The following is a 21,683-nucleotide window of genomic DNA, read 5'->3' as shown; positions in this document are numbered from 1 at the left end:
TCACCAGGCCAATACCATCCCTACAGTGAAGCAAGGGTGGTGGCAGCATCATGCTGTGGGGATGTTTTTCAGCGGCAGAGACTGGAAGACTAGTCAGGATAAAGGGAAAGATGACTGCAGCAATGTACAGAGACATCCTGGATGAAAACCTGCTCCAGAGTGCTCTTGACGTCAGACTGGGGTGACGGTTCATCTTTCAGCAGGACAACGACCCTAAGCACACAGCCAAGGTATCAAAGGAGTGGCTTCAGGACAACTCTGTGAATGTCCTTGAGTGGCCCAGCCAGAGCCCAGACTTGAATCCGATTGAACATCTCTGGAGAGATCTTAAAATGGCTGTGCACCGATGCTGCCCATCCAACCTGATGGAGCTTGAGAGGTGCTGCAAAGAGGAATGGGCGAAACTGGCCAAGGATAGGTGTGCCAAGCTTGTGGCATCATATTCAGAAAGACTTGAGGCTGTAATTGCTGCCAAAGGTGCATCGACAAAGTATTGAGCAAAGGCTGTGAATACTTATGTACATGTGATTTCTCAGTTTTTTTTATTTTTAATAAATTTTCAAAAACCTCAAGTAAACTTTTTTCACGTTGTCATTATGGGGTGTTGTGGTTAGAATTCTGAGGAAAAAAATGAATTTAATCCATTTTGGGATAAGCCTGTAACATAACAAAATGTGGAAAAAGTGATGCGCTGTGAATACTCTCTGGATGCACTGTACTTATTTGCACAATAGAATTGCTGTATAGAAATAAATTAAGTGTTCCTAACAATAAGTATCTTCAAACATCAGAGAACATGGTACAACTATACAATGAATTCAAAAGAGACAGACCATTCTGACATCTCTATCAGAAACTGAGAAAAAGAAGTGTCAGAATCTGATAATATATTTGAAAGCTCACTGACGGACATGCAGTCAAAAGATGGAAGCTGTGCAGCATCATCTAAGGTTCTGCTAGAGCAGTGTTAAAAATTGTTAGGCACATTTACTGCTTTGGGTGTATTGAGTAGTGTAATCTAAATCTTCTGTGGCTCTTAATTTTGAACAAGATTAAGAGGAGTTTAGTAAACTGGGCGTGTGAACACAACATTTAGGTCAAATGCATATTTTACACTTCATCTTGCAGCAAAAGTAAGCTACTAGTTCTTAAAACTTCACATTGACTATAAGTGTATTGTCGTAATTGAGAGTGAGAAGGAACACATATACAGTAGCTGGTGACAATGCATCATTCACTTTTAACACAAGTCCAGAGATGTCTGAGTATGCCAAGTATGGTTTGGTTTTATAGAGTGGTTTATCCGTTGCAACAGGTTATGCTCATTTTTAACACATGTAATGTGTTCTCTCCACAAACACACACACAAAACACATACAGTATATACAAAAAAAGCAAGCATACCTTGAGAGTTACCTAAACATGCACCCATCAGCCACCAAAGGTCACACGGCCCTCCAGAGGGTTATTTTCTCCAGGATCACATTACCTGGAGTTTCTATTTCTTCTCCTCTTGCAATTTTGCCATAGCTTTCATAATATTTACAATGATACTATTACATCAGTGTTTATAGGATAATAGTGGTATCAACAACTTTTAAAGTTATTATGTACACCATATTTATTTACGGATGTCTGATTTCCTTCTGATGTAAGAAGTAGTGGCATATTTTAGTAACATCTATTTTAAACTTTAAAATTATGTTTTGCTTAAGGTAAATTATATCATCATTTTTGTAAAGCACATTGAGCAAAAACCTATGTATCAAATGTGCTATTTACATAAATTATGTTGACAAAGCATGTTTTTAAATAAATTAGGTTAGTCACCACTGATGTATTTACTAATGGTTCTCAAGCATACAGTGCAGTTAAACCAATACTATTTAATAATTCTGTGATGCAATTTCTTCCATTAAAATAAAACAATCTTATAGACAACATTTTAATAATTTAAAAATTCAAATTAAAAATAATTCAAAAGTAAAAGCTTTATATATACCTTAGACTTGCTATTCTGTACTTTTGAATTTTTGGTTTGGCTGAGCTCAGACTGATATTCTTGAGCCAGGTTATCTTGTATGTTTTTCAGCAGAGCATTTGGGTTTTTCAAAGCAGAAAGAGTCTGATCTGGGGTTCCTTTATCTATTGCTTCGTTGATAACAATCACTGCTGCATGTACTAGAGACAGATGCACAAGAACAACAGATAAATAAAAGCATTCAAGGAATAATCCTGCACATTTTAAACATGTTCAATTAAACACTTAGATGCAACTGTAATGAACAAAGTTAAGCTATTAAGGAAAAAACAAGACTAGTAATATTTCATTGGTACTATTAAATAGCAAAATATCAAAATAAAAAAATGCCATCTGCTTGAATGGTAGAAACATTTAACAGTGCAGGGAACAGTAATTTGTATTTAACAGAACTGTTTAATGCTTTATTCCTGATTGCTTCAATGCAAACACGAATATTCTATTGTTATAGCTGTATCGTTTTCCAAATAAAATGCTCAAAACAATTTACATTGTATGTACAAAATTTCAATAACCTTAAGAATGTTCTTTATAATGAATTATAAGAAAATTATATTTACATGCAGCTTCATCCACTGACAATTCATTGGCCAAGATCCCCCCAATCTTGCTGAAAGCTGGCATCTGTATTCCATACTTTTCCAACTCTTTTGTCATGTTGCTAATTTCTTCTTCTACAAATAAGAAAACATACACCAGTGAATTTTTAGATTCTTTTTAAAGAATGTCTGATGTATTATGTCGATGAAGTAACAGTTCACTTGACAGTAATTCAGGCAGCCACCATATATACTCATTCACACAATTGTTGGTTGTTATAGGAATTTATGTCTATATTTATATAGCACTTTGTTTCTTTAAGCACAGCTTTGATTTTGCACACATTTTTTACATCACTTTCCGTCTTGTGGGCCTGGTTGTAGCTGGTGAATGACTAAGGCAAAAAAATGCTATAATGTAATCTATCAACAGAGAAAATATGCCTCACATGTTGGAACAGTTGTGTGAGACTGTTAGCTTTCTTCCTTTTCAATAATGTTTTCACTTTGTCATGGTTCCAAGCTGCATATTATCTCTAGGGATATTTATTGCAGAAGTTTTTGTACCAGAAGAAAAATCAAGAAAACTCTAAAGATTTACAGTGTAAAGCATAGTTACGTACAAAATTCAAAAAAATTCAGAGGTGATAAAATTTGGTAATATATAATCCATAATTTACTTTTTCACTTTGTCAAACAGGCAACAATAAGTATCTCAGGTACTACTCACTAATGTTCAGTTCTCATAATAAATCATATCAAAAATTAAGCAATAGTAAGTCTTTAAATTTGTTCAGGGTTCAAAATACCATTCCTACTTACAACTGAGGATCAGAAAATTAATCTGGAGCAAATTATCTGATTGTTTATCAGAAGACCCAATGGGTTTCAAAATTTAAAGCAAACTTTTTAGTCTATTAAACCCTGACTAGAGCTCTAGTTATTCTGTTCAAGTTGCAACTTTTTGTTCAATTACTCAAAAATTTAAGTTTTGCAATAATTCTGAATAGTTGCTTACCTTCTTTTATTTGGTTATCACTCCGACCATGGCATTTGATACCACTACTAAATTTCCAGGCTACTACTCTAACTAGTGGAAAGTAATACCAAAGATATCAGGAGTGTTGGAACACAAAAGAATTCATTATGCTAATATTTTCAGCAAGTCACTTTGACCTAGGTCTTCAAAACAGTTACTTTGTCTTTCATAACCAATTTTTACTTTTTGTCATAGAAAACTGTGTTCACATCTTATAAATGTATTTTCAAACTGTAAATAGAAGATGATTATAAGGCACTCTAAGTGGCATAGTTTTTGCATTTTGTACTGCTTTGTACATAGCCAGCATGCTCAAACATTGTAAGGTGTTATGTCAAGAAGACTAGCAATTCTTATTCAATTTATATCCTTGTAAAATGTAAAAAGCAAAATACTATACCTGTAAAATCTACTTTTCCTAATAAGTCTTGAATTTGTGGTGCAATTCCCAACTTGTAAAGATATAAACTGCAAAATAATTAAAGACATTATATTTAGACATTATACTTTTAATTATACATTAAGATATTTAGGAAATTTTACAATTGTATTCAATGTACATTTTAAGAAAAATTAAGAAAATGTTAAAAATCAAAAACAAGAATTCATGATGTCAAGTATGGGTCTAAAGCCCATGCTCTCCTCTGGCACAATAATATAAATTAAAAATTTATTCAATAGCAAATACTGTAAGAAAACTAAGATATGAATAAATAACTTAAATAAACATTCTGATTGTTTCAAAGTCTTTGAGCTTATTAACAGTAACAAATGGGGAAAAACGTGTAATCAAAATTAATTAGTTCTCTGTTTAGACAGAGGAATAGAACTTCACCCAAAAATGCAGAAAGTTTTTTGAACAGAACCATAATTAATTTATTGGTATAACAGTATTAGTTGTGTTGAACACCCACCCACATCTATATCATATATTATACACATACTGTACATACATATACACACACACACAAACATACACAAAAGCATGTACCCAATCTACTACTCCACCATTTTCTAAGAACTTTTTCATTGCCTGAATTTGCTTTGTACAGCATGTGATGTTTGAAAAAAACCCAAGAGTAAATGTATGCAGAATAGAGTAATAAGTAAACTCTGCTGAACACAAAGTGTAAGCACTTGACCTTCCTCATTAAGAATTGCAAACTTCAGTCCAAAGTGTGTAAAATTTGTTTTAATGAAGCACATCACAAACTAACACTGAAATAGCTAACAGAAATTTGAGCCCAGCACAGCAATAGAAAGATCGGAGGAAAAATAAAAAAAAAATTAAAATATGGAAAATTATATTATATATATATATATATATATATATATATATATATATATATATATATATATATATAAAGCAGACATTGCAAAAAAAGAAGTGTCTTGTTTTGAGTTGCTTAGTCTAAAGGAAGAGCACCTGCATCTAGGATGCCAGGCTCATACTGATTTTCTGATACTTCCTTGTGTTATTGAAAAAACCTCCTGACATTGTAGTAGTTACAAGGAATATCAAAGAAAAAACTATCTGAAGACTCTAAAGAAAGGCAACAGGTTAGTAATTCACTGTTCAATGAGCAGAATGGTGCAAAATTCACATAAGGTAAATTTTCTGGTTTTGACTTATGCAACTTTAAAATTAGAGGTCAAAAGTGAGTTCTTAAAGGGCTTTATGTCTTTTTTATTGTCAAAAACTACAGATAATATTAAAGTAAGTGGATTACCACAGTCTGCAAAAAAAAAAAATCACAAAACATGAACTCTATATAGCACTGTAAAACTATACAATACAACCTTCCTCATATAGCGAGTATATAAAAAAAAAACAGCTGATAAAACAAAGTAAATGCTTGAGTAAATGTGGCATACAAAAAGCACCTGAAAGCAGGGGTTTCTACACAGCAGTAGCCCCCATGCGTAATACAAAAAAATAAACATACCATCATGCTTAAGGTTATGTACAAAAATGCAGGGAAATGCATTTTGTTATTATTTTGCCAGCCACGCTACAAACATATGATTTTAAGTGACCTTCAGTGAGGGGAACTGTTAGGCCACATTTGCCATTAGATTCAACAGCAAACACTGTATAATGTTATGTTTAATGAGGAACAATGTTATTTTTTTTCTCTAAACTGTAATGACATCAGCTAAGAGTAACTGTGGACAAAACTGCAAAATTCCTAGACTATGACATCTAAGCATGAAATGCGAGATTCATGATAAAACAGACAATGCACAGACAAAGGGTGCTCCATCAAGAACAGTGTATTAGTAACTTCACATACAGTAGAAGCAGAGTACAATCAGGATGCAAATGATAATGACTTTATCTTATTTAAAATGTACTTTAACTGGTAAACTGCTACAAAGGAAAAAAGGTCACCTACTGAGAAGTGGAAAAAGTGATTTGGTCAGATGAGTTATCCTATAACTTGTTCTAAATAGCTGGATAATTATATGTGTGAAATACAGTCGGTTTTCTCATAATAAATGGTTCTATTGACTCCTTTATTTCTATGTATTTATTTAGGAAAAACATGAAAAAGAATGTATAGTGATCATGCCCACTTTATTGCAATGCATTTAAATATTAACGGTGGTTGTTTATGAATGGCTTGATCAGCTTGAGAATTATACAAACCATCTACAACGGGCAAGCAATTTGCCAGATTTGAAGCTAAGTATTTGAAAAGGATAAAAAAAATAAATAAACAATGACATTTTCCATTGAAGGATGCTGTCATATTCTACCAATTCAGTTTCACACACTAGTGACACAGAAGGAAAAGTACACAGTCATTACTTGTGGTGGACCAATGCCATACTAAGAGATTTGTAAGTTCCCTTTACGATAATAGTTAAAACTATCAGTACACAATAAGTGGTTCTATAGTTCAAAATAATATTACATAAAAGGACTAACAGTTCTTTAGTTAATGAAGCAGTGGTATATAGTACAAGTCAACAGGATTTGTGTTTAAATTAAATGCTCCATAGACTAATTCAACGGGTATGGGAAATTTTGACCAAAGGAGATTTAATTGGTAACAGAAGTATTTAAAACTGAAGGATGGAAAGGAGCAGAATGCCAGCTGTTACTTTAAAAATCAGTTCTTCAACATAAACTCAGCAGGAGGCCTATAGGGGACACTATTGAACTGACCCCAAATAATACAAAGGAAGCAAATGTAAACAAAAATGGAGGGTTCTACTACTAAAATGATTGTTAACAGGGCCTACAGTACAAAACAATAAAGAAAATAACCTGTAGTCACACTGGGCTTAACTAGTCACAGGGCTCATCCCAAGTTACATGGTATCTACTGCATTTTTCCTCACTAGGCTTGTACCTTACTTCTCCTTCTTACTTTCTTCTTACTTCTCTTTAAATCTTTGGTATCTCTTCCACTTACCATTTAAGCCCTTGTCACCACCAAAATTCTCAACTCAAAGCTTGCTGCTCTGGTGACCAGGAAGGACTTTAAAACCCCAATCAGGAACTATTGCCGAGGCAGGCAAATGAGAAGTTTGTTAACTCCTGGAGTTATCCTGCTATAACTGCAACTAGTCACTCCTACATCCTACATTCCTGAACCCCACATTTACCTTAAAATGCTTTGACCTTCACCAGGACACTTGACTACAGTGGCTATTAGAGAGCCACATATTACCTCAGGGACTCCTAACCCGAATTCTGTGCACCATCCTCCATCCATATTTATGTCACAGTAGTAATGAAAACATGGGTACCATCAACAATTTTAAGATGCAATGTCCTCCTTTGTTGGTCTTGTATCTAATGTAAAAAAAAAAAAAAAAAAAAAAAACACACACCACTTGCCACTACCGTATGTTCTCACACGAACCCTGCAATATGTCATATTATATGCAGCTATGGTCCCCCACTATACTCTCTATTTAGAGAGAGAGAGAGAGAGAGAGAGAGAGAGAGAGAGAGAGAGAGAGAGAGAGAGAGAGAGAGAGAGAGAGAGAGAGAGAGAGAGAGAGAGAGAGAGATAGATAGATAGATAGATAGATAGATAGATAGATAGATAGATAGATAGATAGATAGATAGATAGATAGACTTTACTAATCCCAAGGGGAAATTCACATACTCCCAATTATGGATAAAAGTCAGTTTAAGGTAAATTTTCCTTTACACAGGGAACTGCAGAACTACAAAAAACTTAACAATAAGTGCAGTTGAATGCAGTGCCTTGAAGGCCTCCAAATTTTGACACAATTATATTTTACAAACATTAATAAATGAGTTATTTTTTTTTGTATTGGATGATTACATCAAAACACTTCCATTATTATATAAACAAATGTACTTATACTAGCGATTGCAGGACCTGATTGAACAAAATTAGATGCAGGTTTACATGGAATCCAAGGGAAATCATTAATTACTTAACATAACATAAAAAGCATCGTGCAACATTTATTTTTCACAAGCAGATGGAATAACAAGCTCTGAAGCTTAATTTAACAACTTATGCTGACCTACCTTTAAGATAAAATGGCATAGTATGTAAATTAATAAAAGTAAAAACTTTAGTACTGTAACATGTGGACCAAATATATTAAAAAAATTATAAAAAAGACAAAAATAAGACTGTACTGCATACAAATCAATATATTATTGTTTAACCCTAAATTCCACAAGGTATTGCTAGTAAAAACCTTTGTTTGGTCTCCAAAGGAACTACAGCAGGGTAACCCAAAGCTTCTGCCAAGGTAATTTAGGCTAAAGTAATCACGGCTCCTGCTAACTTTGTCTGCCATTTCCCCACCTTTACTCAGGACCAAATCATCGATTAAATGGCCATTTACCAGGTTCACCCAGGCTTAGCTGTCTGCAAACAAAATCTTTATCCTTCACTCTCTACTGCCCACTAACCCTATTAAAAGTTGTAATTAAAAGCAAACTTAAAGAGTGTGATACATTTCTTCACCTTCAACTGCTCATGAGTAATAAAACCTGTAACAGACATTCCATTATATATCTTTGAAGACAGTTTTCCTCAGTTCTTGTTGGGTTGTGAGGAATGCCACTTGCTGGAAAATTATTCCAAAGAGGATTAAATCCAAGGAACTTAACTATAAGACACAAAGCATCACTGAAAAATTGTGCTATTTTAAGACATGCCTCCAGAGCACAGAAGTTTCCCTGATTTACTTATATATACTCTTGCATGATGCTCACAAATACAGTACAGGAATTTTCTAACATGTTGGGGAGCATACAAATGAATTAACATACATTTACTCCACCTAGTGGAAGAAGTTTGGATGTACAGGTTTTAAAATATGTTAATTTATATTTAATGGTAGGTGTGAATTTCTCTAAATTTAGGCACCCCCCAACTTGTTCTTAACATCATGTAACCAACAATATTTAACTGAAAGCCAGACTAATCTCTTTTTTCAGGAAAAACTTTTAATGTAACTGCTGCAGACATTAACACCTTGAATACCCCATGGTAGCATTTTTTTTTTTAATTACAACAGTCTGTTTAGACAGCTCTTTACCAGCTAAAATCCATCCATCCATCCATTTTCCAACCCGCTGAATCCGAACACAGGGTCACGGGGGTCTGCTGGAGCCAATCCCAGCCAACACAGTGCACAAGGCAGGGAACCAATCCTGGGCAGGGTGCCAACCCACCGCAGGACACACACAAACACACCCACACACCAAGCACACACTAGGGCCAATTTAGAATCGCCAATCCACCTAACCTGCATGTCTTTGGACTGTGGGAGGAAACCGGAGCGCCCGGAGGAAACCCACGCAGACACGGGGAGAACATGCAAACTCCACGCAGGGAGGACCCGGGGAAGCGAACCCAGGTCCCCAGGTCTCCGAACTGCGAGGCAGCAGCGCTACCCACTGCGCCACCGTGCCGCCCACCAGCTAAAATAATTGGTATTTTTCAGTCAGTTATTTCTTCACAACAATGATATATTAGCATTTTGCAACTGTGTTCTAAAGTTAAGTTTTTCTATAAATTCAAAAAAATACCTAGCCTTCTCTGGCATTTAATACTTATAAAGGAAGCTATTGGGAACAGAGCACATCTGGAAAATAAAAGCCTAACAAATTACTGAACATGCCCACTTCAATATACACAAGAAAACAGGCCTTCCATGTTTCTGACATGATCAAGAAATTATCATTATTTCACATATTCCTGGTACTATTTTTATTGAGGTAAGGATGCACTTGTGTGATAGCAGTGGCCTTCAGGAGAACAGTTTTCATATAAATACGGAAGTAAAGCAACATGACATCAAGCATGTGGCAGGAAATTTACTGTGATTTTGTATTGTCGAGATGAAACCACACCTCTGGGGGTGACAGGTTATTGCAGAAGAAGGCAACAGCTGGTCTTCTTTTAAAACTGCTGAATCTCATTATGTTGGTGTTTTTTTGTATTTTTTTTTTTTTTTGAAAATAAGCTATTTTACACTGTGTGTGTAATCTCAAACCACATCTCAGCACTCAATAACTTTCTTGGCTTGAAAAATGGGTGTATTCAATAAGTTGTTAAGCTTTTATTTTCTGGCTATGCTTTAAGCCCCACTGCTTCCATAACAAAATGCCAGGGTAGGAAATGCTTAACTTGGGAACACAATTTAGTGTGGCAAATGCAACATACCTGGATTTTATACAGCTCTTCTTTCAGTCAAATTGTAATGGTCTGTGTACAGTCCTCTTACAGTAAATCCTCCAGATTACCCATAAGGTAGGGCGTCTAAAATTTGACTGGACTACTCCAGAACACCAATCTCAATTTTTGACTGAGCTTGGTAGCCTACCTGGTTATCTTCATTTTTGCACAGTCATGTTTTGGGAAGACACCATCTTGATTTTATATGAAGAATAATTTGGTTTTGTCATTTTCTCAGCTTCTTACTTATAATTTTCTGAGTTTTCTGGGCTATGTGATAATGCCTTCAGAATTATATTATACTCTTTTCCTAATCTGTTCACTTGCAATGTATTTTTAAATTTTCCCCTAAAGAATAATTTGTTTTTGCATATATATTTTAGTTATAAGATCTTGCTAAAAGTAAAAGCAACACAATTTCTCTTTACTTCAACATTTACATCAATGAATGCTGATACCACAGTAAGGGTGTATAAACACTTGATTTCCACTGCTCACAATTGTGTTATTGTAACCAACATTCAGTTACCACTTCATTAGACAGACCTATACAGGACTAGATGGGACCTGAAACAGCCTAAATTTTTGAGGCATGGATTTACAAGGTGCTGGAAACATTGCCTACCCCTGCCACAGACCAAAATCACAATGTTGGTCCTGGAGGGCGGCACTGGCTGCAGGTTTTTGTTCCAACCCTGTATCTTATATGAGAGGTCAATTATTGCTAATGAAGCATTTATTGCTCAAGTGACATTTTGATGGTTCACGTTAGTGGTCTTGCTTGTTAAGTTTTCCCCACCCTTAATTGCTTATTTCAGTCTTAAACAGTTGCATTTACCGTTTTCAATGGTTCTTTATTAGCAATAAGATGCAAATGACAAAGGAGCCAGCAGTATCCTATCTAGCTGGTTTCCATTTACACCTGTATGGCTTCATCATGCACTATTTACTTTAATAAAACACAAAAATGTGACAGACTGAAAATTTTCTATTTTAGGCTTCAAATTATTTAGTTGATATACTTGGAAAGGAAAAAAAATCTATGATATAAGAACCTAATATTTAAGACTAACAAGCCATAAAATTAAATAAGGTCTGAGATTGGGTTCTATTGGTTTAGAACAAAAACCTGCACTGCAGCCCTCCAGGACCAACACTGCCTAACCCTGGTCTATGGTGACTTGACTGTATCACAACTTTCCATTCTACCTCATTAAGACAAGACAACATTTCCCACTTCCTAAAATGGTGGTATGATGTTTAAATGATATGCTACTGAAACAAGGCAGGATGAATTCATGCTATTTACGGCAAGACTCAAACTCCTACCATCTAGATGTTGCAACAGAAATAGCAACTTCTCAGACCACACATTTTTCCAAACTTCATTTGTGTCGTTTTGGTTACCTTGTTACCTCTGTACCATCCACCTTTCTGTACTTAGCAAGTAGAAGTGGACACTTAGTATATTCACTACCAGGTCTGATATGTTGTAGGTCCAAGATATTCTTCTGCATATCACTCTTATAAACTGTTGTGATTTGCTAATTTGAGGAAGTCTAGCAAATTTCCTCCAACTATACATTACAGTATCTAAAGGTGCTGGTCATAAAATTAGAATATCATGACAAAGTTGATTTATTTCAGTAATTCCATTCAAAAAGTGAAACTTGTACATTAGATTCATTCATTACACACAGACTGATGTATTTCAAATGTTTATTTCTTTTAATGTTGATGATTATAACTGACAACTAATGAAATTCCCAAATTCAGTATCTCGGAAAATTAGAATATCAATTAAGACCAATGCAAAAAAAGGATTTTTAGAAATGTTAGACAACTGAAAGGTATGAACATGAAAAGTATGAGCATGTACAACACTCAATATTTAGTTGGGGCTCCTTTGGCCTGGATTACTGCAGCAATGCGGCATGGCATGGAGTTGATCAGTCTGTGGCACTGCTCAGGTGTTATGAGAGCCCATGTTGCTCTGATAGTGGCCTTCAGCTCTTCTGAATTGTTGGGTCTGGCGTATTACATCTTCCTTTTCACAATACCCCATAGATTTTCTATGGGGTTAAGGTCAGGCGAGTTTGCTGGCCAATCAAGAACAGGGATACCATGGTCCTTAAACCAGATACTGGTAGCTTTGGCACTGTGTGCAGGTGCCAGGTCCTGTTGGAAAATGAAATCTGCATCTCCATTAAGTTGGTCAGCAGCAGGAAGCATAAAGTGCTCTAAAACTTCCTGGTAGACGGCTGCGTTCACCATGGACCTCAGAAAACACAATGGACCGACACCAGCAGATGGACATGGCACCCCAAACCATCACTGACTGTGGAAACTTTACACTGGACCTCACGCAACGTGGATTCTGTGCCTCTCCTCTCTGCCTCCAGACTCTGGGACCTTGATTTCCAAAGGAAATGCAAAATTTACTTTCATCAGAGAACATAACTTTGGACCACTCAGCAGCAGTCCAAAGGCGAGACGCTTCTGACGCTGTCTCTTGTTCAAGAGTGGCTTGACACAATGAATGCGACAGCTGAAACCCATGTCTTGCATACGTCTGTGCGTGGTGGTTCTTGAAGCACTGACTCCAGCTGCAGTCCACTCTTTGTGAATCTCCTCCACATTTTTGAATGGGTTTTGTTTCACAATTGTCTCCACGGTGCGGTTATCCCTATTGCTTGTACACTTTTTTCTACCACATCTTGTCCTTCCCTTCGCCTCTCTATTAATGTGCTTGGACACAGAGCTCTGTGAACAGCCAGCCTCTTTAGCAATGACCTTTTGTGTCTTGCCCTCCTTGTGCAAGGTGTCACTGGTCGTCTTTTGGACAACTGTCAAGTCAGCAGTCTTCCCCATGATTGTGTAGCCTACAGAACTAGACTGAGAGACCATTTAAAGGCTTTTGCAGGTGTTTTGAGTTAATTAGCTGATTAGAGTGTGGCACCAGGTGTCTTCAATATTGACCCTTTTCACAATATTCTAATTTTCCGAGATACTGAATTTGGGACTTTCATTAGAGGTCAGTTATAATCATCAACATTAAAAGAAATAAACATTTGAAATACATCAGTCTGTGTGTAATGAATGAATCTAATATACAAGTTTCACTTTTTGAATGGAATTACTGAAATAAATCAACTTTGTCATGATATTCTAATTTTATGACCAGCACCTGTATATATGCTCCGGGTAAAGCCCAAAAATTGGATAAACCTAGCATTACCCAGGTAAAGCTTCATTATCCAAAAACCAGAATAAAAAATGAGTCTCTAACTTTATCCAGGTAATTTTAGGTTTCCCCTCCCAGATAAAGCCCAATTTTAATAAAATATTTCCAATTCAAGCTTTACCCAGGTCTGTTGGATAAAGCAAGCTTTACTGGGGTAATGCTAGGTTTGTCCAATTTTTGGCTTTACATGTAACAGGTGTAGGTGTGTGTGTGTGTGTGTGTGTGTGTGCATAAGATACATATATATATTTTTTAACCATATAAACTGAACTTCAGCTACATTACTGCTTGTTTGGAGAAACAGACTGTTTGCATTAACTAGAGTACGTATTTCAAAAATTAATTTCTGTTCAAATTAAGAATTAGCGATTGCACCAAGATTTGTTTGGAAAGTGAGAAGAAAACAAGTCTTTCCGGAAATCCACTCAATCGTGGGCATAAAACATTAAACACCACACAGTCCTCGTCAGTCAATTATGACAATGACTTTTTCATAACCCCTTGCAACAGTTCGGACATTATCATGGGGAACTTCCAGGAGCACTCAAACCCACTGAGAAATGTAATCTCTTCAGTGTGTCCTAGAACTGTTTTTGGATCTCCTACTAATGAGATACATCTTGTAATCCCTCCCCAGAACACATCCTCAGTGGATGACTGAAACTAATCTTCTTGATGTAAAGTGGTAGCAAATCTACTCTAAGGTTACTCCATGCTTCACTTGCTTGTACTGGCAATTGCGTTCCTTTAGTCACCAACCAAAGTTGGTGCCCATTGATGAGGCACTGGACACATATTGAATGGTACGACTGACAAAGGTTTCTTCAGTTTCTTCACCACCAGTTTGTACAACATCCACAACCTCTTACAAATGAACTTGTTAATCTTATAACCCTTTCTATCCTCATGTTTAGTTAAGTTAAAATAGTACCTGAAGGGAAAAAAAAACCCTCTTTTCTAGGAGAAACGCTCAACTTAAAATGTGGGGTTATTACAGAGTTTCACTATTACTTATGCATAACTGGCAGCAAAGAATTTTGGCACAATTGCAGAGATTAGAATCAAATAGGGCCAAAAGGATGAGAAAAATTTGCCATTATAGTGCTTCTAGATTTCCTGTCTGTACTGTCATTTTATTTTGAAGACTTAACCATTTAGATTTTTTCTGTATCTTGTGCATGCTTTATTATTTAAAAAATTTGTTCACATAAGGCTTGACAATTTTAAAGACCATTGAAAATTTAGTAGGACTTCCTAAGTAATTTAAGAATTTGTAATACAAGTTCCTTAGCTGCTAGTCAAAGAGACACTATCCTAGATGATGGATATTTTACCTGAAAAGTAACTTAATATTTTATGAATGCTCTGCTAAATATACTTCCATGGTTGTGAGACAAAGAAATCTTTTGGACCAAAAAATGCGCTATGGAGCTACACTTGCATTAAGAAGAACTACAGAAATACACAGGTAGATAACACTTTCAAAATATATAATCATTTTATTCCTAAAAGAAAAAAGTACTTTTAGGTCAAAATAACTATTTCTTTCAGCAATAGAGATGATATAATTTTTTCAGTTTAAAATTGAAAAACAACTCTCAGAACTACTACAAGGAAACTTAATTATGTCTGAAAAAAAATCTGTAATTATGCAGTAAGGACAGACAGACAGAGACACACACACACACACACACACACACAGAAGACATCAACATTTTAGCAGAAAAATATTAAATGTGAATTAAAAATAATTTGATACTATCCATCAGTACCTTAGTGCATGTATGCAGTAGATGACTCGAGGTATATTTTTCCGATCATATACATCTGTTGTCTCAGGATAAAAAATCTGAAAAGAGTGGCAGTGGATTACAGTTACAGCATTATTTAAATATGAGGAATTTCTATTATGCATCTTTAGGGATGTCAAATTTTTATGTAAGCAATCAGTTGAGTTTTTAAAAACACGTAATATTTTGTATATAAAAAAAAAAGTATGAATTATAGAATTTCTTCTGCTTCTAAAAAGAGTCCTGCCTATTATTAAATCAAAGGCTTGTATCTTCCAGTTTGCCATTCTCATACAAATATATTGCAATCCAGGCTCACAGTGGCTTGGACCCTACCCTAGCAACAGGGAAGAAATTAACTATGGGTGTGATGCCAACTCACACACAAACCCATATTCACACTCTCAATGGACCAATTTGAAATCAAAAACTAATTTAACCGGCACTTCTTTTGGGATATACAAAACTCTGCACAGATAAAGTTTCAAACTAAGGATGCTGGATCTGTGAAGAGGTAGTGCTAATATATAAACTGCTCAAAAAAATTAAAGGAATACTTTGAACACATCAGATCTCAATGGGAAAAAAATCATGCTGGATATCTATACTGATATGGACTGGGTAATGTGTTAGGAACGAAAGGATGCCACATCGTTTGATGGAAATGAAAATTATCAACATATAGAAGGCTGAAGTCAAAGACACCCCAAAAATCAAATTGAAAAAATAATGTGACAGGCTCGTTCAACTCAAAATCGTACTCCGTAGTTTGTATGGCCCCCCATGTTTGTATGCATGCCTGACAACGTTGAGACATGCTCCTAATAAGACGATGGATGGTGTCCTGGGAGATCTCACCCCAGTTCTAGACCAGGGCATCACTGAGCTCCTGAACAGTCTGAGGTGCAACCTGGCGGCGTCGGACAGACTGAAACAATGTCCCTGAGGTGTTCTATTGGATTTAGGTCAGGCAAGCATGGGGGCCAGTCAATGGTATCAATTCCTTCATCCCCCAGTAACTGCCTGCATATTCTCACCACATGAGGCTGGGCATTGTCATGCACCAGGAAGAACCCAGAACCCACTGCACCAGCATAAGGTCTGACAATGGGTCTAAGGACTTCATCCCGATACCTAATGGCAGTCAAGGTGCCGTTGTCTAGCCTGTAGAGGTCTGTGTGTCCCTCCATGAATATGCCTCCCCAGACCATTACTGACCCACTACCAAACTGGTCATGCTGAACGATGTTACAGGCAGCATAATGTTCTCCATTGCTGCTCCAAACCCTTTCACATCTGTCACATGTGCTCAGGGTGAACCTGCTCTCATCTGTGAAAAGAACAGGGTGCCAGTGGTGGACCTGCCAATTCTGGTATTCTATGGCAAATGCTAATTGAGCTCCATGGTGCCAGGCAGTGAGCACAGGGCCCATTAGAGGACGTTGGGCCCTCAGGCCACCCTCATGAAATCTGTTTCTGATTGTTTGGTCAGAAACATTCACACCAGTGGCCTACTGGAGGTCATAATGTAGGGCTTTGGCAGTGCTCATCCTGTTCCTCCTTGCCCAAAGGAGCAGATAGTGGTCCTGCTGATGGGTTAAGGACCTTCTATGGCCCTGTCCAACTCTCCTAGAACAACTGCCTGTCTCCTGGAATCTCCTCCATGCCCTTGAGACTGTGCTGGGAGACCCAGCAAACCTTCTGGCAATGGCACATATTGTTCCATCCTGGAGAAGTTGGACTACCTGTGTAACCTCAATATCCAAGAGTTTCATTGACTTGACGCTATACTCTGATTAAAAAGTGTTCCTTTAATTTTTTTTAAGAAATAAATATAACAAAGTTATATAAAGTTTAAATTTCCTGTACTATTTTTCTTTGAAAATGCATCTTTAGTTTCATACTGTTACATATAAATGAGGGCCTCTAGGACAATAATTTTTCACAAAAAAAAAAAAAATCCTGAAAATCAAATTATACAACAAATTATGCAACGATAAAGAACATATCAGTAAAATCTGCTGTTGAATAAGCATTCGACCCTAATAGCTTGGAGACTGTATGATTGTTAACAATGCAATAAGGGTAATGAAAACAGGTGTAAACAATCAAGCAATTAATCCTCTAGCTTGTTGACTGGTCTTATAAGTGATTATTTAGGCCAGTTCTTAGGAACATACAACTGAGAGATCAGTACAAGTGGCTTATTTGGTGAAACCTCAAAAACTGACAAAAATGAAGGCAATGGAACTTTTAATGACTTGAGAACCACTGTGATTAAGAAGTTTAAAGATGGCAATGGTGCCAAGAAGATTGCCAAGTTCCTTAGCCTCAGTATGCCCAACGTGAAGGCCATCACAGTGAAGTGGAAGCATAGTGAACCGGCCTAGGTCAGGCCACCCTGTTAAAATAAAGAAAATGTCAAGAAAACTAGTCAGAGAAGAGCAAATCCTAAGGTGACTCTCAGTGACCTGCAAAAGCTTAGTATCTGCAGCTGGAGTGGATGTGCACAAGACCACAATATCGAAGGGTTTACACAGAGAGGGTCTGTATGGCAGAGTTGCCAGAAAAAAGCCACTACTAAAAAAAAAAATATCATCTGAAAGCTCGATTAGAATTCACTAACAGACATCTTGACAAGAGTCCTGCATTCTGGAGTCATGTACTTTGGTCTGATGAGACCAAATTTGAACTTTTTGGCATCAACACAAAGGCATTTGGCTGGCGGATGGAAGGGCCTGCCAATGATCTGGCAAACACCATACCTACCATCAAGCATGGAAGGGGGATCATCATGCTTTGGGGCTGCTTCTCTAGGACAGGCACTGGGTCCCTTGTCCGTATTGAAGGGAAAATGGATAATAAGAAGTTTATCCAGATTTTGGATGAAAACCTTCAAACGTCAGCCATGAAATTGGGACTCTGACGACACTACCACTTTCAGCAGGACAATGACGCAAAACACTGCAAAAGTAACCAAAGTATGGTTTGACAAAAAGAAGATCCAGGTTTTGCAGTGGCCTTGCTAGAGTCTGGATCTGAATCAGATTGGAAATTTGTGGCGTGATCTCAAAATTGCACTTCACAAACGAAAGCCTTCAGACTTTGCCCAGTTGGAGCAGTTCTGCAAGGAACAATGGGAAAAATTGCCTCCATCCAGATGTGCTAAGCTTGTAGATGGCTCTCCAAAGCAACTGCAAGCAGTTATTGCTGCAAAGGGTGCTGCTACCAAGTATTGACTGTGTGTCATGTGAAGGGGTCAAATACTTATTCAACAGCATTTTTCAACACATGACTGTCAATTTACATTTGTATAGTTCACCAAGCTCTAAATGTTTCAAAATATGTATACAGAGAAATAAAAGTTCTGTGATACTCCATTTGTGATTTCTATAAGTTGTAATGATGTAAGATGGAAATACGGTGGCTTTCCAGAGGGGGTTGAATACTTTTTTGAACCCATTGCATGTATGTGTGTGTGTGTGTGTAGATATATTTTATATACATATTTAATCATTTTTATCAGTCGATCGGTTCCTAAAAACATAATGGTAATATAATATATCCAGCAGTTGTAAATATATACTGTATTACTATACTGCAGTGTAGTAGGGCGGAGTGGTGGCTCTGAGGCTAAGGATCTGCGCTGGTATCCCAAAGGTTGCTGGTTCGAATCCCCATCACTGCCAAAAGAGATCCTACTCTGCTGGGCCCTTGAGCAAGGCCCTTAAACTTCAATTGCTCCAGGGGCGCTGTACAATGGCTGACACTGCGCTCTGACCCCAAGGGGTATGCGAAAACTAACAAATTCCTAATACAAGAAATTGTATAAGGCGAAATAAAGAAAAAAAAAAAAATTATGGTACATAAAGTCATTTGCCATATACAGTATAGTTAATTGTGTAGGATACTGGGAGATATTTTAATACATCTCAGTTTAAAGTAAACTTTAGAGGTAATAAAATACTGATCAGTCATTAATTGTAATAGGTAAAAAATAAATATTCATAGCTAGAAATTTAGTCAAATTGAGGCTTTCTTCTTAGTTTAAAATGTTTTGAGATTTAAATTCAGTTTAGCCATATCTATCCAGAAAAAAGTATGAAGGTGTAGAATACACAAAGAAAAATGCACAAGAATTTCCAAGTTTGTGTGAGGAGGTACATCAAAGCTCAGCAAGTTGTACAAATTTTAAAAGTGATATGGAGGTGAACCATTACTATGCAGTTTCCATATACTAACTACATAGCAAGTTGCTGCTTTTGAATTTATAAATAACGTGCTAATGTTTAATATCATGAAGACTCAGATGCATAAGATAATCAGGAGAGATTTTTATTTTTTAGAAAAGATGAGCTATGTTCTGGAAACAGTTCTGTGTTGTCATAAACAAAAGCAAGCAGTAAAAATGTTAAACAAACAAAGCAAAACAATGGTGATGCTATACATTACCAAAGCAATGCAATCTACAATGCATTGAATACTGACTAGTACAAGACCAACTCATTCTTTGCCAACCTTTTCCGTTTTTTTATATAATGATACTGAAACCAATGTTAAAAAAAAAAAAAAAAAAGTTTTAAGTCTTGACTTAAAAACCATCAAAAAGAAATACCTTACCTTAGGCAGTCCAATAGACTCCATTGCTCTCAGCCACTGAACAGTGTTATCTGTGTGTCGAAAATGTAGTCCCGACCTCTAAGGCCAAAAAATAAATAAAAATTAAAAATAAAGGATAAAAGAGAATAATAATAATAAAAAAAATGACCAGAATCAAAACACCTTTCCACAAGAAAGGTTAATTTACCCAAAGTTGGCCAATTCCTAAAAACATTTTTTTTCAAAATAAACCCAACTAAAATTTTTTTAATAAACAATGTGCAACATTTACCCACACTTGTAAGCATCTTGGTCCATGTACAGATTAAACATTCAAGATGTTCACATATAACCAGAGGAATGTATGGAATAACATTATGCTTCTTTTAAGTCCTTATCAATTTAAAATTTAAGCTCCTTAAAGAGGGACCTGTATATAAAGACCGAGGTGTTAGACCAAACCCTGACCTACAAGTGGGTGCCTATAGGTGTGGTGTGGGGTTGTTTATTCAAAAGGTTGTGTAAGGGTGTAACAAGGTAAATAGTAAACTATTTAATCTTGTACTAAGCCCAGCATTAGCACTACTGCCTCGCAGTAAGGAGATCATGGGTTTGCATCCCGGGTCCTCCCTGTGTGGTAGTGCTTTGAGTAGTGAGAAAAGCACTATAGTGGAATCTTGGTTCACGAACGTCTCGGTACACGTACAACTCGGTTTATGACCAAAAAGTTCGCCAAACTTTTGCCTCGGTTCACGACCACACACTCGGTATACGAACAAGCCAGTTTCCCTTTCGGTTTGTGCGCGCCGATGATTTCCGCACGTGTTGCATTGTTCTCAGTCAGACGTGCGTGCGTGCTTTCACTGTGAACTCTTTGTGCTCTATTTCACTTCCCTTCCGGTTCGTACGCGCCGATTACTGTATTTAAGCACGTGTTCAGCCTTTCCCTGTTCACTGTTCTCAGCCAGACGTGCGTGCTTTACCCATTAACTCTTTGTGCTCTACAGTATTTTGTGTGCTTTTGCAGTTAACCATGGCTTCTAAACAAGTGAAGAGTGGTGAGAAGAAAGTTTTGCGGAAAATTGAAATCGAAGTAAAGAAAGAAATTACTGAAAAGTATGAGCGTGGCGTTCGTGTTACTGATCTTGCTGCCGAGTACAAGAAGTCAAAAATCTATGATTTCGACTATTCTAAAGCAGAAAGAACCTATTAAAGCAGTTGATGTTGCAAAAGGAGTTACACCGTTAACCAGGCCTCAAGTGCTGGAAGAGGTGGAAAAACTGTTGCTAGTGTGGCTGAACGAGAAGCAACTTGCAGGGGATAGTGTAAGTGAGGCGATGTTATGCGAGAAAGCCAGGAAGATTCATGGCGATTTACTGCAAAACTATCCTTCTATGAGTGGCGAAAGTGAGGAATTTAAAGCCAGTAGAGGATGGTTTGAAAAGTTTTGCAAGAGAAGTGGCATTCATAGTGTGGTAAGGCATGGAGAGGCTGCTAGTTCCGACGGTGAAGCTACAAAAGAATTCGTGAAAAATTTCACAAAATTAGTGGAGGACGAAGGCTATATCCCGCAACAAATCTTCAACTGCGACAAGACCAGATTGTTCTGGAAGAGGATGCCGAAGAGGACCTACATTACCCAGGAACAGAAGGCTATGCCCGGCCATAAACCAATGAAGGACAGGTTAACCGTTTTGCTGTGTGCTAACGCTAGTGGCGACCTAAACATAAAGCCGCTACTTGT

The 21,683-nt window shown here is 36.8% G+C and overlaps 1 protein-coding gene across 1 annotated transcript in view; it reads right to left on the bottom strand.

Annotated features, from left to right (window-relative positions):
• The window catches only part of iqgap2 (IQ motif containing GTPase activating protein 2), a 234,051-nt gene that overhangs the window by 112,582 nt on the left and 99,786 nt on the right, over positions 1-21,683 (bottom strand). Inside the window, exons 4-8 of the mRNA XM_028805697.2 lie at positions 19,961-20,038; positions 15,323-15,399; positions 4,020-4,087; positions 2,602-2,715; positions 2,003-2,181 (exon numbers count right to left, since the gene is read on the bottom strand). Of these exons, the coding sequence (XP_028661530.2) occupies positions 2,003-2,181; positions 2,602-2,715; positions 4,020-4,087; positions 15,323-15,399; positions 19,961-20,038 (516 nt within the window). The remainder of the gene's footprint in view (positions 1-2,002; positions 2,182-2,601; positions 2,716-4,019; positions 4,088-15,322; positions 15,400-19,960; positions 20,039-21,683) is intronic.

Source organism: Erpetoichthys calabaricus, chromosome 7 (genome assembly GCF_900747795.2).
Source record: "Erpetoichthys calabaricus chromosome 7, fErpCal1.3, whole genome shotgun sequence".
Lineage (NCBI taxonomy): Eukaryota > Metazoa > Chordata > Cladistia > Polypteriformes > Polypteridae > Erpetoichthys > Erpetoichthys calabaricus.
This window is presented reverse-complemented; position numbering and strand designations above follow the sequence as displayed.